This window comes from Opisthocomus hoazin, chromosome Z, assembly GCF_030867145.1.
Source record: "Opisthocomus hoazin isolate bOpiHoa1 chromosome Z, bOpiHoa1.hap1, whole genome shotgun sequence".
NCBI lineage: Eukaryota > Metazoa > Chordata > Aves > Opisthocomiformes > Opisthocomidae > Opisthocomus > Opisthocomus hoazin.
In genome coordinates this window covers 24979395-25006199 of record NC_134454.1, presented here as the reverse complement: position 1 = coordinate 25006199, position 26805 = coordinate 24979395, and the positions used below count along the sequence as shown (strand labels likewise).

At 37.6% G+C, this 26805-nt stretch overlaps 1 protein-coding gene across 5 annotated transcripts in view; it reads right to left on the bottom strand.

Moving 5' to 3' along the window:
• CNTLN (centlein) overlaps positions 1–26805 on the bottom strand; it is a 217891-nt gene that overhangs the window by 80870 nt on the left and 110216 nt on the right. For 4 of the 5 annotated variants that reach the window (XM_075410639.1, XM_075410640.1, XM_075410643.1 and 1 more), the window contains exons 12-13: positions 26596–26717; positions 23663–23788 (exon numbers count right to left, since the gene is read on the bottom strand). In XM_075410639.1, coding sequence (XP_075266754.1) covers positions 23663–23788; positions 26596–26717 — 248 coding nt within the window. The remainder of the gene's footprint in view (positions 1–23662; positions 23789–26595; positions 26718–26805) is intronic. The other variant, XM_075410641.1, reaches the window with a different exon arrangement.

Sequence of the window (26805 nt, the reverse complement as noted above, 5' to 3'; positions counted from 1 at the left end):
TATCATTAAGCAAACCTACAAATTTCCTAACTGGCTTCTTTTTCACTTTATTTAAGCAAAATATTGTTATCAGACCTTCAGCATCTTTGAAAACCACTTTTCAAGAGCTTTTTTAGCCTTCTCAACTTTCCACTTCCATTTGTCCTGGCACTGTATATCGGCCTACCTATTCTGACCAATGCAAGCTTAAGTTTTAAATTCTGACCTTTACTCTGCGAAGGCCACAAAAACCTACCCACCGAGTCTTTATAGTGAGCTTTTTAAGACTGCTTTGGGATGGAGGTTGGTTTGGATTTTTTTTATTTTCATTTTTTAAATTGTAGCACATATTTCAGGTGGGTTTCCATGACAGTACCTTTCTTAACAGTCTTCAACTGTTCTTAGGGGAGCTTATTCCAGTGTTTGGAGCGTTGGAGGTTTTTTGACTAGTTGCTTCCCTTTCTGGAAAGTGAATAGGCCCAGGCCAATTGATTTGGTCCACTCTCTTCTACTACTATTTAAGTCTAAAAACAAAAAAAGAGAAAAAAAAGAGGCAAATACCACATGAACCCATCTTCACAAAGGATGAGCTGTGGGGAAATACAGGCCTCACCTCTTTTCTTAGGAAAGTTACAAAGCAAATCATCCTGGAAATCATGTCTAGCCATCTAATGGAGAAGAAGGTGATTTGAAACAGCTAGCATGGATTTACCAAGGAAAAAACTTGGCTTTGCCAGCAATTGCCTCTGTAAGGAGATGACAGGCTGTAAAAATAACAGGAGAGCAGACAATGGTGTATACCTTGAATTTGACAAGGCATTTGAGACGGTCTCCCACCTCCTTATTGCAAAATAGTTGAGATTTGAATTGAAAAGTTGATAAGGTGTCTGGGAAATTAGCTGGACTGTTAGTCTCAAAGGGTGATGATCCACTCTGTGGAGCCCAGCTGGCAGCTAACAATTAAAAGCATCCTCCACAGATCCGTATCAGAGCTAGTACTGTTTCATATCTTTATTAACAGCCTCAAAGATGGATTAGGGTGCCTCTCAGCAAAGTCACAGATGATACAAAACTGAGGGGAGCAAGTGATACACTCAATAGAGGGCTGGACCACCGTTCAGAGAGACGTCATAGGTGGAAAGAATGTGCTGATGGGAATTTCGTAAAGTTCACCAACGGCAAAGTCCTGCCAGAACAACCCCTTGCAACAGGACATTCTAGAAAACCAACTGGCTAGAAAGAAGCTTTGCAGAAAAAAGTGGGGTCCTTCTGAGAAACAAATTCAACAGTAGGTAGTGACATGCCTTTGAGGCAAAGTCTAACAACATACCAGCTGTATAGGCAGGAGTATAGTCAGCTGGTTTACAAAACTGATTCTATTCCGAGACTGCGTGTGTGGCTGTGTCTAGTTTTGGGCTCTTTCAAGAAGGACACTGAGCTACTAGATTAAGTCCAGTAAAGGGATACCACGATGGTCAGCAGCTGGGCACATGATTTATGATGACAGGGGGAAAGACTTGGGTTTATTCAGCCCTAGGAGAAGGGAAGATTTTATTGCTGTCTACCTAACACAAGGGTGTCAGAAAGATGGAGTTTTACTTTTCCCAGAGGAGCACAGCTGATGATATGAGCCAACGGACACAAGTTAGAATACATCAAATTCCAACTAGATATAAAAAGAAATTGCTCATTAGGCTGGTCAGACCCTGGAACAGTTGCCCATAAATGTTCTGAAATCTCTATCCTTAGTCTCGGTCTCCTACATCCTGTGCCAAAAGGATGTAAAAGATCCTAAGCAACCATCCGAAATTGCCACTGCTTTGAGCAGCAGGTTGGACAAGATAGCTTCCAGAGGTTCCTTTCAAGTGGCATAATTTTGTGCTTCCCACTGTATTGAGGCAACTATTACAAAGAGACTTTCTAACACTTTCTGAACTAAGTTCTGTATACCACTTGAAATAAAATCCAGAACAGTATTTTTCCTTTTGCTTTTTGAGGCTGCTTGTTCTAGAAAAGTTACTTATTCCATACAAAATTTTTATCTTTACATCTTGTCTTGGCAAAATAATGATGCAGGTTCTATGTGGACAGTTGAAACCTTCCACGATTACATCCCGTCCTTCACAACTCATCAAATCTTGCTTCGCATTTCTGCATCACTGTGTGGAATTATTGGTAAAATTAAGATTTTACATCTGAAAATTAAGTTTTATATGAAAAACGTAGCATTGTTCACCCACTGAGGAAAAGCGTAAAATCAAAAGGAGCTCTAAGGATGGGACACAGCTGCAGCAGACATGTGAGGGAAGAAAAACATTGTGGCACTCCTTGTAAATTGATTATATTGGACCTTTAAGACCCTCAGGCAAGGAAATATATCCTAGTAGGAGTGGAAATCATCTCCAGCCTCACTATGACCACTAGTGTAGAATCAGCCACACGGGAGAACACAATAAAAGCCCTTAAGGGGTGGTTCAGCACACTCCCCCTTCCAGAGGAAATCCAAAGTGATAACAGTTCACACTTCACAGCTACAGTGGTACAAGATTGGGCCAAGGAGGAAGGGATTTGGTGGGTATTCCACACTCCTTATTATCCTCAGGCAAATGGCACTGCTGAGCGCACCAATGGATTGGTTAAGCGCTTTGTGAAAATTCACGAGCCTAAATGGCATCTGTGACTACCTAATGCCATCTATCAATTAAATAACAGATGCAGTGGAGATGGTTGCCCCAAAATGAAGGCTTTTTGTGTAACAGCTACCACCATTACTCCAAAAATACATAACAAACCAGGAGAATACCCTACAGGTTTTTATGCAAGACAATCTGTGCTGGTAAAAATGCCTCAAATTGGAGCAGTGCCAATGGCACTAGTCACTCCTAAAAATCCCTGTGCATGGGAAGTCAAAGATTGCTCAGGAAAAATACACCAGATCAACACCCGGTGGATTCCACCTTCCTTTTAACCCCATCGGTCAACAAAGACCTAGCGTGTTTTTCTTCCCTTTTGTGTTCACAGGAATCCTGGATGAACTGCATGTGGACGGACGCATTGGCTTACGCTAACCTCAAGTGCATACAAGGAATTTTGTCCCTCATTCTAGCTGTAATAGTATTTTTCGCATTCATAATCATTTGTAAACCCAAGTTTTAAAATTATGAATTCCATTATATTATGTTTGATCTTACCAATACATTTGCCTTTGATTTATAGTCAAGAGAACCCAAAGTGGCCATGGTCTCAGGCCTTTATTAGACACAATGCAAGTACAGGGTTGTCAAAGGAAAAAATAACTCTGGCAACTGTGGTCTTACATAACAACAGGGTGTTTTCAAAACGTGAGTGGGTTTGGAGTGGTTGGTATCCATCCCTGAGAAGTAAGGTGGGAGAAGAAATCCATACAGGATGTAGGATTGTCAATGGCTCAGCTCATGAGAAAGTCACAAGAATAGGGATATCTCATCCCAGGAAATCACGCCAAGTGACAACCAAGTACTGCGTCACTGAACAGTGGGATTCCTGGCACAATTTTACTCTTGTACAACCCACTTTTGTAAATTGTCGGTGGCAACAGCGTAAAATAGCATTACACTTCAAATTTCAAATAAACACAATCAAGCCTGACTCGACTACACAACCTAGTTCAACTCCACTCCCTTTATTTGAACCATCTGACAATGATCTCGTAAAGACCCTACAAGGTGGATCTAAAAATCTACCCCTTAACACCACAGTCTCTGATGACCCTTGGTCAAAGCCCTATTTTGGATATACAGGGATTATAGGAAATGACTTCGCAGAAATGAGTTTAGCAACTGCCATCATATATGACAACAGGGAATTACATGAATCGGAATGGAAGCATTCGATGCATAGATTGAAGGTCGATACAGGGAAAACAATCCACATAGGTTGCAGAACCTTTAATACTAGCGTAGAAAAAATTTCCCTCCTTTAACCCAAGTTATTATAAGAAGATTTCCTGAACAAAGAACAGAACCCACAACAGGTAGGGAGCATTGTGCATCTGATGTTTGTTGGTTCAATTTTACTATAATTCAACCAGTATCTGTTGTCTGTTTGGGAAGTACTGGCAGAGGAGACAAAGCACTATCATTTAAATTTGGGTTGGACGTAACACAGAAAAAGACATCAACTACGGCTATGCCTGTGCCAATCACGGTGTCATCCCAACAAATTTTTGAGAATGAATCCATTCGGACACCCACAAGTCTAAATCCTTACATCTTTAACATTAGTCCTTACGTTATCAAAAATACCAGTCAACAACAAATATTGTTTAACCTGACCTACTCTCTCAAGCGAGTAGAACTATCAATGCAGATTAATGTCTCTGCCATCAAACCTACTTGCTTACCTTTCCTAGGTACATCCTATGCAGGATGGTATGCATGGTTACATGAACGAACCCTTGCCTCCTCACAACTATTGAAGAGAGATGTAACTGGTATCTTAGGAACAAGCTTGGGAGTCTTAAACAGTATAGATGCTAAAATACTTGCCAACAAACTAGTCACAACTACTGGTGACTTGAATAGGTTAGAACACCCCCTACGGTCTTCCCTTTTAACTCTGGGAAATCACCAATGGCTTTTTCTAATATATTACCTCAGTGGGAAGAAACGAGTGAAAAGGACAGTCAGCTGACTGCAAGTGCACTTGATGCAACCCAAAGCAGTATTTCTTTAGCGCTCATCTGTATCCAAGCCCAGTTTTGGATGCAATCGATGACTGCTGCAATTATAAGGGAAGGTGAAGAAGGCACCTTACCTACCAAAATTTGAAAACTGATATGGGATAATGCAATTGACTTTGAGAAAAAATTTCAATCCTGGTAGTACCTAGTTAATTTCACCTATGACCCCATTGAGAGTAAGGCCACTGCTTTTGTCTTAACGATACAAAATGCCTCGATATATACCATATACCTGATCATTGCATCAGGATTAAATCACAATGGATCAGTACTCTATCCTATTGAGCATAGAGTGTGGGCCAAAAAAGATGGTGACAAATGGCAAACTGTTGACGTCAATGCATGTATCACATGAGAACAACAAGGTTTTATTCACCCTTAAAGCGCAAGACATTTGTCTTAACACTGAACAAAACGTTTGTCATTTTGAGATACATCTTGATGATACCCCTAACACTGTGCATGTATATACTGGGAAAGGATGTGTTTACATGAGATCTTCTTGTAATTTTATATTCATAGACGACATAGCCACAGATATTGATAATCATTTGAATTTTTGTGTTTGTAATTTTACTAATATTGTCAGATGCGACTTCAGTTATTAGACTCCTGTTACGTCTCACTAACTGTTACAGACTAACTATACACTGATCCACGATTTACTGCCTGTCCCCATTGGAATGAACATCACATTAGTGAAAAAGCTGCTACAACATAACTTGAAGCGACTGTTAAAAGAGGCCCAAGAGAATGGACAAAAAACTCTGATTACTGTCCATCATGATGTGGAAGAAATACATCAAGTAGTGGAGAGACAGAAAAAAAAAAAAACGGGAAAAAAAAAAGATGGAAACCACAAATGGTGGGACACTCTTTTTGGATGGTCGCCAACAGCTACAGGAGCCTTCATCAAGACCTTGCATCCCGTTGTTGTTTTATTAATACTCACCACATTGTGTTTTGTTTTGATACTTGCTTTGTATGTTAAACTTTGGCTTATGATGAAAAGGTTAATTCGCTTGCTAGCTCCCCAGAATTTATTTGTATTTGACAACTCTTGCCATAAAAGCACTTGTGACATTCCAGATTAGTCCCAAACCTAGTGAAGTTTGAGTGACTTTAGTTATGGGGTGGAGTATGTGGAACTATTAATAAAATTAAGGTTTTACATCTGAATATTAAGGTTCATATGAAAAACGTAGCATTGTTCACCCATTGAGGAAAAGCATGAAATCAAAAGGAGCTCTGAGGATGGGACACAGCTGCAGCAGGCATGTGAGGAATACACTAACACAGCAACTCCCTGCAACATACCATAGAGGATGGAACAGAGTGGAGACTCCGTGGCCCTGCTCCGTGATGATAAAGCGGGAAGAAATCGTTCTCTAGAACTGATAGGCAGCTCATCTGGCCCCCTGAGCCAACAGGTTTTCAAAACCTTGCCAAAATACTATCCTCTCGTGAACTTTGCTCATTTTAATATAATTTTAATACCAAAACACACCTCCATCCCGAAGGCTATCCGCCTGCGAGGTGCGACCACTGCTCTCTGAGTCTGCGCCCTCAATTTTTTGTAAACTAGACCTTTAAACGTGAAGTGAGAGAATTTTACACCAATCATGATAAAAGGTATGTATGACTACAGTCACTCAAACTCCACCTTAAATGCAGAAAGGATATAAAAATAGCCAGGGAAATAGGGGATTTTCAGAGAAGAAAATAACACCATGAGCAAGCCAAGAGAAACTCCACCTCCCACTGCCTCTGACTACTGGGATTGGCCAACAGGCTGAGCCTTGCTTCTCTCCCACTTGGGACGCCTTGGGTGAGACCTAGACTAAGTGCTTTTCTTGGGAATCTTAGAAATCTCTCTAGAGAGTTACTCCCTAATGTTTATAGCCAGACTGTATTATTTATAATCTTTTCACGCGTTTTATACTTCATAACATCATATTTGCACGTGCTTTCTTGCAGACAGTCACTATCACTGACAATTCAAAAAACCCATATACCTGTTGCACAAATAAAACTGCACTGTTTAAGCAGCCAGTTGTCACAGTTTCTCACTGAACATGACTAAACCCTAAAGCGCCGCCGTGCTAGTTCATGAGCACGACTGGACTGAAGGTGCAGACCACTATTAGTGTATCCAGAATCGTAGTAGTTTAATATACATATTAAACGCGACTGGACTGGTAGTGGCAAATTGGATATCACTCAGAATTTAAACCTAGCTGCACCTAGCCTCTCACTCCGGTGAAGAGAGTTAGAAAGCAAGGAGGTTTATTTTCTGCCAAATTAATGTGTTAACACACTGTCAGCACCCTGATGAAAACATCAGTAGTACAAACTCACTGCTATGCATTTATTATTAAAAAATAGGACTTCCATACAAAAGCATGACACAATGCTCTCTTTTTCTGTAATAGCTGTCCAATGTTAGATTTAAATAATCCTTTTCACACAGCGCCACTCTCTTACCAGGTAATCCTACTCTGTCATTCCTGAAAAGCTAGTACCTGGGCAACACAGTACCCCACAGATCACCCTCCTTCCTCCAGGAGAGGAGACACCCCCTCCTCACCACTGAGACACCTACTCTGTCAGGCTTGTCATCTGCGGCTGAGCAGTCTAAGTCCACACCTTATTTTTGGGCTTCTAGCACAGAAGCACTTGTAAATTATCTCCTGATTCTGTTGCTTAATGCACCAGTCAACTACTGTTGACAATATTTCAAAACACCTTTCCTTATCTTTTGAGACTTCCCACTACCAACACCCCCTCCTTCTATCCTTAAAAAGAGTCCCTTTACTGCAGGAGCATTCTTGACACAAGAGGACATTCTCACATCAGCTAGACAGCAGGTCTCATCTCATTCATGGTCTCATCTAAGAGATTAGATTCCTCCTTGCGAACAGGATGTTCTCCTTTCCCAAGATTTACATTCTTTGCAGCAACACATATAAAACATGTCTTGTATGTAGGTAACCATACACGTCACACTAGAACAAACTGAACAAATTGCATTCCACTGGGGAGACTGCTACCGGCATCCTCAGCTCAAATTTTTTTTTCAGTCTGGGGAAGCCTACACCAGTGTAGCCTCTCATTTTGAATCAATTAGTCTCAGCCTATCCTAATTAGTTAGTTAGTTGGTTTCTTGTTTTTTTTAATTTTTTCTAATCTCTGAAACCTGACAATCTTTGGTTCACAAACTTGTTAAGTTTTGAATGCACAGATTGCGTCACTTGAAGCCAACACAGTTAGCCTTGAGCAAATTTCTAAGTATTCAACTCATTTGGGAACAGATTTTACACTGATTTCTGTTCAATCTTTTCTTTCTGAAAAACAAACATAATACAAAAAAACTTTCTGGCTTTACTTTCTACAGATTTTTTATGGCAAATGTAGTCCTAACAGAGAAAAACAAAAATATATAATCTGTATGGTCTTGATATGCATTACATTCATTACATAAAACCAGAAGATCAAAAAGGAATGTACAAGTATTTGTGGCTTTTTTATCATGACTATGTCCAGTCCAGTGGTTTTTTCCTATCACTCATAAGTCCTTTTACATCTCAAGGCAAAAAAAACAGCAAAAATTGCAATGCGGAAGACCATATACAGAAGCAAGCAGTTCTTCCTGCTTTTCTGTTTGTTCCCAACTCAGTAGTAAAATACACTCTGACACATTTGAATGTTACTGACGTGCTATTCTAGCTAGAATTTGTAAGAAAAAAAAGCACCTGTATATGCATTAGAACAAAAAAAGACACATCTAGTTCAGTTGTCTAAAATTCACCACAAAGTAATGTAGCCTGCATATTTTGTTACAGGAATGCAGCTCAACAAAAAGGAGAAAAAGGCATAACGTGGTCTTCTTGAAAAGTACAACTCTTTGCAGAGACTGCGTGGTTGCTGCTTTCCCCAAGAACAAGTGAACAAGATCAGCTGGAAGAAGCATCAAAGAAAGGTCAAGTAAGAACTTTCTAGGGAGCAAGAAGGGACTCCGAGGAATTCAAGGTAACTGAAGAAGTCACAGAAAACTGCTGAAGTATAATGCAACACTGAAAGAAATGACTCAACCTGAAAGAACACAGTGGCAAAAAGCAGGAAAGGGGGGAGATGCTTGCTTTCCAGCCTTTCATTTACACCATTTTCTCTTTCAGTGTCCCATCACACAGGTGTGCCAACCTAACAGGTAAGAACCGATTTATCTTCACGAAACTCTCCCTCCCTCTTCAAAAAATACTTCAAGTGGGTCTGAAGATAAACATCTGTGTTTTTTTCCCCCAAAAGGGGGATTGTCTTTAACAAACTACGTTTGTCTCACCAGTTTTTTAAATGATCCATGTTGAACTCTTTTACAAAGCAGATTAGGTGCTTGAAGAGACCTGTGATCCAGTTGCAGAGATTTTAGTGACATGAGTTGCTTCCCTCAGTAACTGAGGGTAAAAGGAGGATTGCCTTTGCAATCCTTCAACTCAAAGGATCAAAAATAAGCTCTGTGTGTGGTAATGCAGAATACTAACTTACTGGAACTAGAGAGTCAGAACAGCAGTGCCAAAGTTCAGATACTGTGAATTAGAGCTTCCAACACTATTTTAACAGACAAAGTTAATATTTTCTGCAATTATCTTAAGCATATGCTCACTTGATTTACTGCATCAGTTTTTGCATCGTTCCATTTCAATTAACACATCAAACAATGGGAAGAAGAAACGCGCCAGGTTCTGATCCTAACTGAAAGAGGATTTCTCCGTGCATTGAAAAAACTGTGTTTGATTCCGCAAGTACTGAGCAAAGGGCATCGTGTTTATGTCATCTGAAAAGATCCAAGACATAAACTGAAGCTGAGAGACGAAACCTTTGAAGGTATTTCTACAGTGGAAAGGTAATTTCTGTGTAAAGTGTTTCTAGCTGACTGTAGTCTTGAGGCATGGATATTGAAAAGAAATCTTTGAACATAAGTACATGCCTCCTCCACCTTTTGACAGTAGCAATGCTGGGACTTGAAGATGTTTCAAGAGCAGGCAATTTTGAGGATGATGTATATTTTAGATGCCTAATGCTAATCTCCATGTAACTGTGCTGCTAAGCAATTTTTTCTTAGGACTGCTACACAATTTTCACATTTTACAATTATGTACAACTACAAGATTTACTTAAAAATAAAAGAAAAAATAACACCATGTTTTAAACTTTTTGCATCTGATGTCAAATAATTTTTCTCCCGATAAATCCAGTAGTTACTAAACAAAGGGAAAGAATGGGTAAATTTACATTGTGGATTGGGTCAATTATCTTTCCTGTTTCAGATTATTATACTGAGTGTCACAAGTATTTGAGCGTAACTCTTCCCAGTAGGGAAACTCAGTAATAATAAATAATAAAATTTAGGAACTGAAGGAGAAGAACAAGCCTACAAAAAATTGGTAACAGTCAGCTGTCTGCTTTCTAAAGCTGTAACACAGAACATTGAGGATGCTTTCAGTTTATCCTTTCACAAGTGTCTTAATGACAATATATCAGTTGATAAGCAGAGTGCTTTCTAGGTATCTTTTTCATACTATGTATGTTTTTGCTTGAGCAAGCAAATAAAAGATATAGAATATGAAATTTATAAATCAGCATCTTTCCAGAAAAACTGATTTTCTGCTTTTTTAAAATTGAAATTTTTAAATTCTATGGTTATATTTAAGTTCATGTGTTATTTTCAGTCAGCATCTCATAAACATGATCTCACTATTTATCTGGTATTACACAATTCAAAAACCTCAACCTTCTAAGCATTTTACTAAAAACAGATTTTAAGCTCCATTTTTACAGGGAAGAGCGAGAAACTGAAGTTCATTCAGAGATGATACTGCTGTACAAAATGAAGATTAAGATGTCTGTAGGTACCAAAGTGCTGCTAAGCAAAACACACAGAACATCAACAAAATTAAAAACTAAACAAGTATGGAATGAACAAGGAGAAACTATGCAGTCCTGCAGTTAAGGTTGATGAACCGGGGGGGGGGGGGGGGGGGGGGGAAGAAAAAACAAGAGGCCTACGGAAAAACCTAACTCGGACAACAGAAGTTCCTAAGGTTCAAAATTTAATACATACAGCAATGCAGAACACTCCAAATAAATTCTATAGTAATCTTAATAGGAAAACAAAAAACTTTTCACTGGAAAAAAGTGTTTGCTCTAGAGACTTAGAGAAGACAGACCTTTGAACCATAATTCAAGAACGAATGATAGGATTTGAATACAATGATAATATGCAGGTCAAGAGGAAAGAAAAACAAACCTGAGTGTGAGTATAAATTGATCACTTCCAGCTCATGATAAATTCACATCTTTGCACCTTTTCTCTTGACAAAGTCAAAGGCTACTACTGCATTTTAAAGCCTCTGTCACACTCATGTTGTGTATTCATTCTACTCTTTAATTTAATTTTTAGAAAGGGAAGTTCCTAGGAAATAATTTAAAACAATAGTGAGATACCAGACATGCCCTTTGTGCAAATGTTCATCAAATACTGTGAAGTATTCCTACAACTTACACCATCTTTCATACTGATATATGGAGCAGGTGAAACCTTGCAGGGTGCTGAAACTCCAGTATTCTGTAAATAATCTCTTAATCATTAACAAATTGATGAAAAAAAAACCCAAACTAAATTTCAATGTGATTTAAAAGCAATAAAAATCTGCTCAGAATTGTCTCTGAAAATTTGCATAAAACACCTCCTAGCTGTATACATGAATAACCTCTGGCAAAGGAGAGTCATTACTAGGAATACCTATCAGCCATCCAGATTAAAAGAAAATATGTAACCACTCAGTTAAACTTTTATTAAGTTTCATTAAACTCAAAGTCTAAACTCATATCTGCAATGGTAATGATAGCACAGTTAGCCACTTCTAAAAGCTTGCAATCTTGAAATTGCAGTTATCACTTGACCTGTATCTATATGCATTCTTTACACAGGCTCATTTCACTAAGTTTGGTTTGGTTTTTTTAAGCTGAAAAGGTATAAAACATTTTCAAAACATGGCAAACAACTTTTTTCTGATGGCACTGGGAAAGCCTTTTCAGTGCTGGGTAGTTTATAGTCAAGGTTTCTAGAGTCCTAAAGAAGACTGTATAACCGAAAAACATAGCCTGAAAATTTACAGTAACACCCTACCACATTTGCTGATAATGGAGGTTATATAATTATTAGTGACTTACACGACTGCTATTTCTAATTTTAAGAATAAATATACTAATCCTGTATCTACCAGATGAACTGAAAATTTTACTTAAAATATGTATTCAGCTCCCACAAACACTTTTCTGCTCAGGACCATTTCTTAAAGAGGGAAATAAAAAAGACTGGTTTTGCAATGTGCTTGAAAGAGTAATAAAATCAGTGGACTAAAAACAATCCAGAATTTATTACTCCTTCTGGAAAAATGCCTTCCTCTTATTTATACTCAAATGTTGTATTTTCTAGCAGCTTTGCTAAGTTCAAATGATAACTCATTAGACTGGAGAAAACTGACTTAAAGTCATACAAAGTCTAGAAACCGGTTCACAGCTTTTCACCTCTATGCAGACCTCAAATTGCCTCACGGCCTTGAGCCTTCTGCATAGACAGTTTATGCTGCTTGAAAGTATATCCGGCAGATTTTAGACTCTATTTCTTCAGCAATCCTTTCTCAACAATAAGCATTTTCTTATCCGGTTCTAAAAAAAGCTGAAAACCCAAAGAGACCTTCTGACAATACAACCTACTCCAAAGTACTTTTAAAGTTTACTCTGTTGACAAGAAACCATCCAGGCTAGCAACAGTCTTAGATGCTACAGATTACATGGTCAGAGAACAACTTCCAACTCCTTCCTAGGCAAGGAGAAGGCCTCAAGTCCTTGAATTAACAGGAATCAGCACCCTAAATTAGCAAGAATCTACTGGCACTTACTACAACAGTGTCAGTATCTTCTAATACAGCAGGTTGGAAGTAGAATCTTGCCTTTGTTTTCACATCCTCAGAACCACCACAAAATGTTTTGTTTGCTATCAATAATTTCATGGAAGCCATTCTTCTTCCTCGTAACATATACAAACAAAAGGCACCCAAGAGGAGCAGGAAAGCACACAGTATCTTGTTTTATGTACCAGTGCTTCACTTCTGTCCTCCAGCTATGATTGCCACAGTCTCACTTGCCAATATTAAAACAAGGATGGTAAGAAACCAAGAGAGATCAAATCTATCCAACTAATAGTTTATGCTGGTATTGCATGCATTTTTAAAGGTACTGACCTTGACCCACAATTACAGTATCTGCTCTTTCCAGTATCCTACAATATTCCGAATTCTATTTTATGGCAATATAATACTTTTGATTACTCCTCCATTATTTAGTTATTTTTGTAATACTCACCCATTTGGAATATATGAAGAGGCAGCATAATAAAAACTGTGCTACCGAATCAGTTTTGCCAAAGGAATTACTTCTGATTTCTTTTAGATTATAGCTAGGCATCAGCAAGAAATTCTCTGTAACAGTTGCTTACTTATCAAGTTACCAGAATAGGCGAAATGCTCATACCATCTGCATATAAGCAGGGCTTCTGCAAAATATACCTTCTTGCTAGAACAAAATTTCCTCGTACTCATCATTTTTAATTGTCAGCAGTTCTAAAGACACCATCAGGAGCCCTCACAAAGCTCCAAATGTAAGGTACATACACACATGCGCACTTGGGTCTCAATACCTTAAAGAAAAGGCAAATTAGAAAGGCAGCCTGAACTACAGCATAAACTTTCTCTCTGCATGTATCAGTTTAAAGGGCTCGTTCCCTCTAGAGTTGCCGACCCTAGGTTAACCATTGCCAGAGGACTCTAGTTAGTCTTCTAGCAAACCACTGCCCCCGGAGTAATGCACCTCCCATAAGTCAGCCTGTGCTCGGCAGCAGCTTTCAGCATTCACAGGTAAGGCCAACAGGAGCCTCCTACACTCCTCTGCATATAGATAAAAGGAATTAAGAGAGCAGGCTCATGGCAGTCTAAAATAAACATCCAAACAAACAATAAGACTTTTTTTCCATTTGTCCCGGGGAATTTTATCTGGAAAATAAAACCAAGCAGAGAATCTAATTTCTAATAGAGCTGAATACATAAGAAGGAATAACCCACTGAGGAAACTGATTCCTTCCCAAGGATTACAGGTTGTAGACTGCAGCAGGATGACTCTTTGGAGAAATAAGCAGAACCAACCACAATCTCCTAATGCATATTGTTGCTGGTGTGGACAGATACCAGGGGGGTACTCCAGGAGCTGCTGCAGTCAGGGAAGCCTTCCTCTGAGTCCAAGAGGTTAACTGTTGCCTCTTCAAATGTTTTCCTCCAGAGTCATGGAAGATTGTTAAAGACTGGAAAGCCAAATTAAGAAGAAAATCAGACAGAAAAAGACTGCTAAGCAAGCTTTGCATGCTCTTTATCAGGGTCTTTAAAATGGGACAGTAGTAGTGCTGCTTAATACAGTAACCAACTTAAAGAAGTTTTAAAGACACCAGGTAAAAGTAGTGCCAGGGCATTTTTTCTTATCCAAAGCTCAAGCCAAATAGCCTAGTAATCCTCGCAAGGAAAATGGGACAGCAGAAGCAGCTCTGTTTTCTTTCCCTTAGAAAAGAAAGAAACTTGAGAAGACAGAGAGCAGAACGACATAGAAAGGTCTTCTAAGCAGAACTGAATAGTACTTTCTGTTCATGAGTCTTCAAAAGAGTAAAAATTCTACTCTGTAAAACCAGAGTAGAATGCACACGCACATTACACGTACCTTTGTAAAACGCCCATACAGAAAATATAAGAAGAAACTATCATAAATTAGGACTGGGGAGTCTGATGCGTCATAATGCAAACATTGATTTTATTTTTCTACCACTCAAAAATTGTTTAGAGTCATGAAAACCAAACTAGGCAGAAACTTTATCCAACTTTCATATGTGAAATACTACTCTGACAGAAATTCTTCCATTTGTTCCTACAGCATAATGATTCAAGAACATTTGCCTGCAGTAAGGGCAAAATATGCTCTTTTCATGGGTCTGTATATTTATGTGTCAACTGACAGCCTTAGGAGGTGAGAGTAAACCTGGGAGCAGGTGTTTGATCTAGACTGTGCGAGAGAGCAAAAACCATTACATATGTCTGGGGATAATGCTGCCAAAAGAATGGTAAAGCAAAAAGTACTAGCATCACTTACATTTTGTGAACATTCAAACTATCCAGAATGATTTACTGGAATTCCTTTACAGGAAGAAAATTGTAAACTTACAGTTTACACAAAGAAACCTGTAGTCTTAATTAACTAAGGAAATGGAATATTTGACTATACAGAGTCATTGAGCTATCTATCTTACTATGTCCATTCACTTCCCATAAATATGTCTTTATTATTCTTGTTTCCCAATTCAGTCACTTACAGGATGGATGAAAATTGCAGGAAGCGATATCTGTTGGTGCTAAGTAAAGTCTCTCTGATTTACAGCCCACATTCAGGAGTGAAAAAGGATAAAAGCAACTCCCGCCACACCAATCCCATGTCTGTTCACGTAACAAAAAAGTGAACAGTGCCATAGTTGTCAAGAATGAGTTTTAAGATATATTTCAAATTAATAGTCACTCAAAAAACAACGTGTTAGTGACTAGCGACTAAAATAGTTTTAACATACAGCATAACCTTTAGCTTGCAAAACGATGGCAGAAACCTATGCCTAAAATTTTATCTACCATTTAGTAATCTGTTATTTGTTTTGCTGTAGCACAAAACCCAGCTGATTACCCAAAAGGTGTTTTTCTTAAAAAAAAATATTACATTGTGTGAATTATGCTTATTATTTTAATCAGAATTTTTTCATTCCTTTGTAACAAGACCATCAGAACAGTCTCGTAAACAAGACCATCAGAACAGTCTCGCTGGTCTCCCGTACCAGCGTTTACTGGTAGTTAGTTCAGAAAGGATTCAACCTTAAGGGCCATGACTGGGGTTCAGTGTAACGAATGTAACTCAGAGAAGCATGCAGGGTGAGGATTCCATTGCATGGATATCAAGAGAGTTTTATTGTCACATCAGTGCTTTTAGCCTTTCTATAAACTTCAGATGACCAATACACCGAAGTCTCTAATAGCTACAGCCTGTTTTTAGTATGGACCTGGTTTCCAATAACACAAAGAAGAATGCATTTCTTAAATTATTTCTTACACTGAAATATTGGAGATTTAGGAAAAATTGGAAGATTCTATGTTTATTCTCACGTGATAGTGTTTGAAAAAAGCACATGCAACAATACTTCTTAGAACACGCATTCTGAATTCTTTACAAATTAGAAAACATCAAAAAACATTACGATAGGTTAAACTTTTGTATCTATATGCATATCCCGCTTCATGCAGCAAAAGAGAGCCCAGTAGTTCATCACAAATATCACGCTGGGCCACAACAAAGGTCCACTTAGCTCCACATCTGAGTTTCTGGAATTCTAGTACTGCATATTTTAGGAAAGAGTTCAAGAGATAGGGCAAGACTATTCTTGTTTAAACATTGCTTAATAATTTTCATGCTAAAACATTATTTGCAGTCTTTGAAGGAAATTAGTCTCTCTACTTCTTCACAAAATTCAGTTCATAAAATTCTATATGCTTTTAGCAAAGATGAGATGTACCTCCAAACTGTTATTTCATTACCAAAATCAGTACCGTGCAAGAAAAATGGAAAACTAATGTTGTATGCTAAATTCAGCTATTGCCAGAAATCACCAAAATGTGCTGCCCTTATCAGAATTCCCAGGAACTCCACAGGAAGTGTTGGAGAGAAAGCTATATTCATTACTCCCTCATTACTCTCTTAATATAGCAGCCCAACAGCTTATGTTACTAGCTTTGGTGTGCTTTGGTTTATAGATTGTAAGTTGATAGGCTTCTTACTATGAACATTCAGTATAGTTTAACAAGACGCACTTAGTACTTCTTTATTTTTATACATGCTTTATATTTTATAAACTGTAGGCTGATAAATCAGACATTTCCACCTAAATGCTGAAGAACTTTGTCTAGGCAACAGAGAAAAGGAAAAAACAGCACTCTCACAACCAGTGTGCTTACCAACAGCACAATATTTCACATCTGTAACATTCTGATAATCTACAGAAATCACCGTGATTCAACAGCAAAGCAGGAAATACTTCAGTGCAAGCAATACAAAAGGAAGCTAACTTAGAGTCCCTACCTTACCATTCTTGTCCCTGACAATGCCAAAATTCTATCATTAATGCAGCTTTCATTCTGCCTTTCCCTGCTTATGTATTATGGAAGAATGTTTAATGGCATGACTGCATGTTTTCAGTGTGACACAGTCTCATCAGTTATGAGAAGACACTGAAATACTACAGGCTGCTTATGGAGAGTTGATAATACTACCAGGACTTTGAACAAATACCTGCAAACAAGAAAAGTCTGATTAAATATGGAAGAACACAAGAGCCCCAAAATTTGTCTGTTAGCCACGATGCACAAATTACAAGATCTGGTGGACACCAGCAAGAAAAGTTCTATAGACAAGCTTAACAATTAAAGATCATTAATTAATCTCATCATCCCTGACAGACCACTCTTACTGGAAAATAACAATATATTTGTTTCAGTTAGCTGACATAGTGACTTGTGAAAATGTAACTGGAAGCTTGTTAAAACAGAAAAAACAATTCTCTTCACAAGAGGGGTCATGTGAGTTAATTATGCAAGAGCCCCTAAATGACTTCTTGTGGCATTTTAGAGTTCTAACCTCGGTCCTTTAAAAAGTCTTTTCAAAATTGCACCCTGTAGCACAACTAGTGCTGCTGTTTTCATGCGTTTTAAAGTATTTGTAGGGGTTTCATTCAACAACTGCACTCTTTCCAGTTTCCACACTTGAGCCTGACTATCATTTCCACTAAGCAACGTGCAGTCCAGTCAGTAAGCATGCACGTTTGTCAGAAGCCCCTAACACCAGCTGCAAAATCTAGGCTCTAATCCTTTTCAGTAGAACCAAAGGTGGTATTTCAGATTTAGCAATTTATTTATCCATCCAAAACCTAAACAAATACATCATTATTTGAACTGTATTTGGCTTTTCAGTATAGAATTACTAATTGCTGTAAAAAGTAAACAAGATCTCTGAGCTATTAGATTTAAGTGTTCTGCAGTAAGAAGCCTGCTATGACCCCGTACTGCTAAAACTGAAGAACAGAAAGACTGCTTTACACGGCTATTACATATGTCAGAAGGGCTATACTCTGTAGGGGACAGTTTTTAACACTGATGTAGTGTGAATGCACTTTGTTTCAAATTAATTTGGTCTATGATGTAGCTATCGAGTGGAACAATGAAAAAAAATGCTGTGGCATTTGGACATTGCACACAACAATGGAAGTTTAAAAACTAAAAGTCTCTGATGACTAGACGTTTCCTGTTTAGCCAAAGACACTGTCAAGATGATCAAAACTGCATTTTTTCAGGAGATTCTCTAGAAAGAAAGAAAGAAAGAAAAAAAAAGTTCAAGAAGCAGAGGAACTAACAAAGCCTAGGTTTGTGTTTCTTACTGCTACCATTCCTGAACAGTAAATTTAGCTTTCCTCCACCATACCCATTCTGATATCTAGAAAAGGCAAGAGGTATCACACGCTGTTGCTGGTCCCAAGTTAGGGTGTGGCCAATCAGCTGATGAGATATCACTGCATATGGTATAGAACAGTTGCTTTGACTCTGCAAAGAGTAAGGGAAACAGAAATCATGAGATCTTGTTTTCCTAAAAAAGCAAAGCTAAGGAGAAACCTTTATTAAACTGTTGCTATAACAGAATAAGGATGCTACTGAGCTTGCAGTGATTCCACCTGCTTCAAAGACCCAGAGTACACTTCCTATATGGAGGACATGTGCAGCTACCCATGCACTCAGAGAAAAGAATTACTACCAAAGGTTCTTTGAACAATGTGGCTATCTCTTTCACTTTACAAACGTTTCACAGAATCACAGAATGTTCAGGGTTGGAAGGGACCTCTGTGGGTCACCTAGTCCAACCCCCCTGCCGAAGCAGGGTCACCTACAGCAGGCTGTAGAGGACCTTGTCCAGGCGGGTCTTGAATATCTCCAGAGAAGGAGACTCCACAACCTCCCTGGGCAGCCTGTTCCAGTGCTCCGTCACCCTCAGAGGGAAGAAGTTCTTCCTCACGTTCAGACGGAAGTTTCCTCCTTCACAAGCTGCATATGACCATACCATATGGACAACCAATTTCCAGTTAGCTGTGAAAATAATGACTTACGTCATAATGTCGTATGTCGAAGAATGTACTATGTAAAATAATTCAGTGTTGCTGGTATCGATTATAAGATCTCCTACAAAGTAATCCAGAACTAAAGATGTAAAATTGTAAAGCTTTCACAATAGTCTATACAGTCAACTACACCTTTCCAAAGTCTGTACATAAAGGCTACGGGGACAATGCATCCCTATACTCCAGCAAACAAGGTTTTAATGTGGAAATGACAAAGCAGTTTAAAATAGTTAGCTTGCAAACAAGTAGCAGTTTAATTGGACACACTACGTACTAATTTACTGTGAATTTCAGCAAAATCCAAATAATATAGATACAAAGATGAATAACGTGGGAAGAAAATGTTGAAGGGTGTATCTGCCAATACAATTCTATAGAAACTAAGATAACATTTGAAACTTAATAGCCAAGATTACAAATAATCTATCTAAAAACCTAAGAACTATACTAGATTTATACATATCTGTGTATGTTTATATATCTATCTCTATAAAAATGTATATATCTATCTATAAAATGATATGCCTATTTTAATTGAAGATATTCCTGTTCTATGCAGCTGCAAAACATTGAATCTGAAAGCACTGGTGTTGCATAGCTGAATAAAACAAATTTCAAAATTTTAACGTTACTAGATCTTTCTCTTACAAGTTTTCAGCAGTTTCATGCAGCTCAAATAAAAATATAATTATAGAAGCACGGGTCACTCTCCTCCTCAGCTGTTAACTAATGTTCGAATACAACTATGGTTTACTGTTTACTTAAGGGGGAGAAAAAGTGATCAAATCCCATGTTCTTCTTAGTACACAACATGAACATCAGTACAGTAGCTGCTTCTGTAGCCTACAATAACACAGTACTTAACAGGGAATGACTGCAGCATAACACAGGTATGCATACTTCATAGGGAGAATGATCCACGTGAGAAGATCAAAATCTGACATCCTAGCAGAGCCATAGAATTGTTTTCACTTGGTCATTAGCATTAATAAACACTTCAAAGAACACTTAGGGAATTTATGTCAACTACCTCTTTTTGTTCCTGTTTGTAACTCTTCAATTTTGGCATGAGTTTAGCTGGTAGCTGCTATATGATTTCTTAAGACTATGAGTTGTGAGGGCGTAAAAGTTCGACTATTTTCTTAGCTACGGGTTCAGATTGCAAAGAAAACTTGAATTCTGGACCTTTTTTTGTTGGTTTTGTGTTGCTTTGTTTTAATAATAAATTTTTTTTAAAAATTATTTTATAACTCATAAAATTAAAAATGTAGCTTTCAATCCACCATCATATACATTACAGAATATAATTTTATATTCTTTGTGAAGGAGTAAATAGTGGGGGAGGAGGCTTAATAAAAAAATCACATAAAACTATTACTGAAAACAGTCTCTATAAAGTCAGAGAATAATTATTTTGTAATGTACTTAGTATAAAGATAAATCATATTAATAGCAAAAAAATTCTCTTCCTTCCACAGGAACGCTGGGAAATTCCAGAGAAATACACACATAAAGCACTGAGCACACACTGAATAATCACAGCTTAATGGTTATTTTGTTTTACTATCTAGTATGGGATTGTAACAATTTAGAGGTATTTTCTTTCATATGCACAAATGGCCCAAATTTATACATGATTAATCATGGAAAGGATGCAGCCCATGGCTCTGAAACATATTTCATCATTAATTGCAAAGTAATGCAACCTGCACATACCATTCTTTACTAATCAAAAAGTAAAAACGTTGTAGTAACAACGTCACGCATTCTGCATCAACACTCTACAAAAAATAACTCTGACATTAGGCATTCTGAACTTCATGAAAACAGAAAACTTCATATATTTTAAAAAAGAGGTGCTTAAATTTAACTCCTAAATTCTGTATTGTGTGTTTGTGTGCAGCTTGAAAGGTGCATAGTGTTTAATAGCTTACGGGAAAGTCAAAGCAATCTGTGACTGTAATGAGAAGCAAACTTTATAAAAGAAAGGTCCTGACAGAAAGTAGTGGCTGACACAGTCCTTCCACCAGCTTCAACAGGATTTGGAATTAGGCACCACCAGAACAAGTGACTTCCCAAGCAACTTCATTTTTTCCTGATTTAAAAACTGATATCATAACTTACAAACTGATTGTTTACAGTGTGCTAGTATTGGTAATTACTGCATTTTGGAGCCTGGGACATGCATCAGTGGGCTTTCCTTGGTTTTACCCTACACTTCATTTACTATCCATCCATTTTCAGAGCAATATGCATGCAAGTTACAGCCATCTTACATCGTTGTTCGGCTGCTGGAAAAAACAGGAGGGAGGGAAAGAGGAAAAAGAAGGAGGGAGGGAAGAGAAATCTTCCTTACAGGTAAAACAAATAAACAAACAAAACCAAATAATCCTGCTTTCCTAACCTTCACTCTCTAGCCTAGTCACAGAGAGAAATTACACGTATTTAAAGTAAAACCAGACTTAAACCAAAATAATCCCTACATAGACAGTCTTCTTTAAGCAATGCTGTGTCGGATTTGGCTTGTACATGTTCTAAATCAACTTAAGCTAACAATCAGTAGGGTCTATCAAATTGAGTGTGTCCACAAAAACTATGGGCTAACCTGATTTACTTACACTGCTTGCAAAATCCCACATATAAGTAATTGGTACAACTCCATAGATCATGTCCTTTATCCACAGAGCTTAAGAAAGAACACATGCAATATAAAGAAGCCCTATCCACAGATCTAAAAAGTACACTAAATTTAGTACTAACTTTCTCAAGAAAATGAGCTGAAATGCTCATGAAATGCTGACTTGCTTCCAGTTAAAGATGGTCATTATTACAGATGTTGAAGACAGATACAAAAAACACACGAGTTACGTATTCATTCCTTCCCTACTTCAATTAACAATAAATAATTTGCCCGTAAGAAGTAAAAACCACCTAAACCCACACAAGGAGTTCACCTTAATGGTAACAATGCTGCACTGGCTGCTTACCAAGTACTATGCAGAACTATCAGAACTCATTTTGACTTAAATACCCTGTATTTTAAAGAGCTCAACTGTTTGCTCACGCCACGTCACCATGCTCTTGTCACAGCCCCTGATCTGCAATGTACCAGGTATAAGAGTGTTGCCTATAAATATGACTGCACAGGAGCTCTAGAAACCCAGTCTAACTGTACCAACCTTCACGGTGTGCACAATACATAAGCAATCTCTCTTTCATGGCTTTGTGTGAAAAGGAGAGGCTTACTTCATCGCTCCTGAGTTCCTGTTGCCTGTGGTGCATGTGTTGATTAGTGATGGAAGAAGAATTACAACTGCAATTACATGTATGGCAAGTAAGTGCTCTTTGCTACATAAAAGCAAAAATAAACAAAAGAAGTACACGTGCTAATTTGTTATGCTAGTTTCAAAACAGCAAATAAAAGTGTGACAATGAAGTGGCAAGAACAGGCACACAATTGTAACTCACGGATATAAGAATACCCCATGCAACACAGCTACTGGCAGTATGGTATGTAATACACTAAAGCAGCCTATGGGCAATACACGGACTTACAGACTACAAAACAATTTGCTGCTGTTGAAATTCTGTGATAGCAGCCTTCACGGTATCTCCACAAAATCAGTTTACATTGGGACCCAATGGGAAAACACATTTTCTTTAATGCTGACAAAAACAAAGTCTGAATAAAAGTTTCTACAATGTCTTGATTCTTAAATAAGAAAAAAAAATCAGCTCGATTTACAGAAAGTATTAAATACCAGCAAAGGCCTAATTATACCATACTAACTTCCTTTTGTCTAGTATAAAAGGACATATTCTTACTTTGCCTGGCTGAGTATAATAGCCTATGAATCATGAGATCAAAGCAGCAAACTGTATGTTTTCTAAAGTAAGAGTTTCCTTCACCAAGTTTTACACTTACTACAGCTAAAAGAGCTGTGTGAAGGGATCAGCACTAAACCCAAAGGACAGGCTGTGCACAGCAAGAAAGAGAGCAACTCCCTCGTGCTTTTTGCAGGTCACTACCAAGGACCATGTTAGCAGATCCACACCAGACCCTTAACAGGCAGCTCTGCTGCTACCAGTAATTAGCTTGGACAGCTCTGGCTCCAGGAGTAGCAGCAAGGCTACACCATAATGAGCTCAGCTGGGATTAGCAGGACAGGGCAGGGAACCAAGAGAGCTGAGGCATTCTGCATTGCGTATGTATCACAGAGATCAAACAAGGATGGCTGGCTAGGTTATCCCCTCACCACCTCATTCCAAAAATGAAGCACGGCAGTGTGTAAAATACAGGCTAATGAAGAGCGACACCTCCAACAGATGAGAGCCACATTAATTAACACAATCCCTAGATCATGGAATACAGTTTCTGTTAGTGCTAGCAAACTTGTAACTTGTCACTGATTTAAAGGGGGGGGGTGGGGAGGAGGGGGGCGGAAGGGAAAAAAAAAAAGAGTTGATGTTTTCCTTTTTGCTTTTGGTAGAAGATGGTTTTATCTTGGAATTTTGCAAGGAATTCCTCTTACGTGGCCTACAAAGCACTACCTTCAGAAAAAACAGCAGAATGTTTCTTTATGCAAACACCATTTAAGAAACAAACTCACTTTTCAATCAACAGCTTTTTGTGTTCTCCTTTGAAAAAAGCCAGTTCATTCCACACAGCATCAGAATCGTCTTGACAAAGCTGATGGGGATCTGCATGCTGGTATCTGCTTTTTCTGCTTTCAATCCTGTTTATGCATAAAACCAAGTTGCTTGTTTTCAAATATCTACATGTTTTAGGACCACAAGAATAAAATCATTCTTGCTTTCAGAAAATATGAACTCTAAACTGTGGAATCTACTGAATATAAATTTTGTATGATGTATACATTCTGTGAGGCATGAAACCTTAAACATGGTATTATAGAAAACTTCAGTTTCAGACAGAAATAGTGTTAAAATGGCACTATGGGTCTCAACTGACATGTGGCAGAGCATTGCCACTTGCATTCATTCTGTCAATATTCCTTACAACACTGGTATAAGAAAGCAGATGGTGAAACCACCACACAATCTCTTGCAAAAAAATGGGAGGCCCACCAGCTCCTCTAATGCCCCTGCAAACCAATCTGGAAGTTGCACTAGTGTCCACTCTAAATCAAACTGTTGATCTACTGTCTAATGAAAGCATAAGCTATATATGGATAAGATCACACATCAGGAAAAAACATTCTGAATTTAGATACACAGAAAAAGAAAATGAAAATATTTCACATTTTTCTGTCATTAAAATATTTTTATGTATTTTAATAATGCAAAAAATAAAAAATTGTATTTTAAAATCCTTTATAAAATTAATTTTAAACTCTCTGCAATTTAAACTCCTACTGGGCATAGAAATAAACTCTCAGAGAATGTGGTAACCTCATAAGGGCCCCATCATCTTTGCAGTCACGTATGTCAGTGGAAGTTGTATGTACACTGACAGGTGGATTATGTCCCATCAGCTGCCATCTCGGTAACAGATTCTAATCTACGAAGAATCAGAAAGAATGGTGTCCTCCATCACTTACAGAGGATCAGAAGTGCTACATAAGTGCCTGATACTGAGTTCTTAATGCACAATTTACATTATACCAGCAATATAAAGCTTTTTGAGATACCAGACTAACAGTGTAAGGTATAGCCATTTACAGACCATTTTTTTTAATTTGTGTGTTGGCTACTTTCCTTTGTTTAAAAATATTAAAAAAGAAAAACAAATCCCTTTTAGTATTATGGCTTTATACAATTCTGTTCTGATGACAAAAATGATCAAAACCCTGTAATTTTCAGCTCGTCTTAATTACAGATGAAAAAATTTAAACGAACAAATAAAGATTTAGTATTACACCTTCCCAATATCTACTTTTCCCCAGTACATTCCTGTCAGGACACAAGCTGGTCTCATTTATTTTAAACAGAAACAGAAGTTGCTTTTGTCTCTCTTTCCTTTTTCTTTTCCTTCTTTTTTTTTTGAACTATCAGAACCAGAACACTCAGTGCTTCACTGTATATCAAGTTTGATTTTACTGTCTTTATCTAGGTTGAAATTTTCTATGTTTTCAGCCTTGGCCTCTCTGTGGACCATGAATGCCTGCTTAGCTTAGACACAGAATTAAATCATTTCATCATATAAAGTAACTATCATCCAGCAGGTTTCAGTCATTTCCAATTTGCACTGAATTTAAAATAGTGAGCTAGAAGATACAATCCTCCATGCTTTCCCTAAAAAACCAAAACATTTTCACTCTAATTTAAACAAATCTGTTATTTATGCTTTGATATTTCAGTAAATCTTCCTGTGCTACCAATGAATGTAGCAGATTTGTACCTTGCCATTATTTTCATCCATAGTTATTTTTTTCCTTTTTGTTAAAAAGACAAACTATTCTTAAGGAAATGCCACAGTACTACAAAGCAATGTAAATCTACTCAGATAGGCCAAAGCATTACTTCCATATGAAGAACAGTTTATCATTCACTGTAAGACCCTTTATGTCACCCTTGGCTCTCTGAACGGCTACCAGTATTGCTGCAATTTTTGTGACTCTCTTTTTGGTTAGACAGCTACAAAGTTTGTGTCAAGAACAGTCAGTATTGCTTTAATTACAAAAAGAATTATTTTTAGTAAAACACGTATGTGTTTACTAAACTGTAGGCGCACACTGAAGCCACCAGGATGTAAGGACCCACTCCAATTACACTCTTGAAACAGGGTCTGAAAAACTGTATCTCACCAATGTCTGATAACTGAAGCAGTAAAATGCTTTCATACCTCCATATATGTTTGTTCACTAAAAATTCTATCTCTGCTAAGGACTTAAAAAAAAAAAAGAATTTCTGCATAAATTTTTCACTGTTCTGTATAGAATTTTATATAGAATATTCACTATTTAAATTTTGATGTGGTAGAGTCTTTCTTCTTTACACTAATAAAGATATATTACTGCAATATCACTGTTGAATGATCAGAAATAATTAATTTTATAATCATTTAACCGATGAAAAATCCCTGCTTTTCATGTACATACTCTTTTTTTCCCTTTTAAGAAGTGAATTTTAGGAAAAGCTTCAGTTAACATTTGAATCTCTAAATGTTAGAAAGGCTGATATTTCTATGTTGTTTAATTAATAAAATAATTTTTAAAAACTATTTGAAACATAAGGAGCAATTGCTCTATAATAGAAAATTAAAAACATACACAGTCAACAAATTAATCGACTGGGGAATTAGACAAGAATAAATAAGCAGCCGTAGTAGACCTTTGTCCAGTACTCAGGCTCAAAACAAGATCCTAAATAAAATAAATCAAGGTGTCAGCTCAATACATTTTACTCTTGGTTTCAACTGTAATTTTTCTTATATAGGGGTACACCATTTATTCTGCCTTAACAAAGGATACCGCATAGTAACTTCTCCCTTCAAATCAAATTCTCTTTTGAATACCTGTATCATACTTCTGTTCAGATGTCTTGTGTAAGGGAAATGTTTTTAAAGAGCTATGTAACTTACCTGCTATCGCCCTCTTCCCACTGCTTTAATTGCTCTTTTAGTGCTCTGCAGTTGGTCTGTAACATCTGCAGCCTCTCTTTGCGTTTTTCATGGGCTGCTCTTAGCTCATCACTTTCTCGAGTCTGTACAGCACCAGAAAAACAAAATTAGAGTTGGGCAAAGCGTAACAGACTTTCACACAGATCACATGAAACCAAAGTTCTGTTTAAG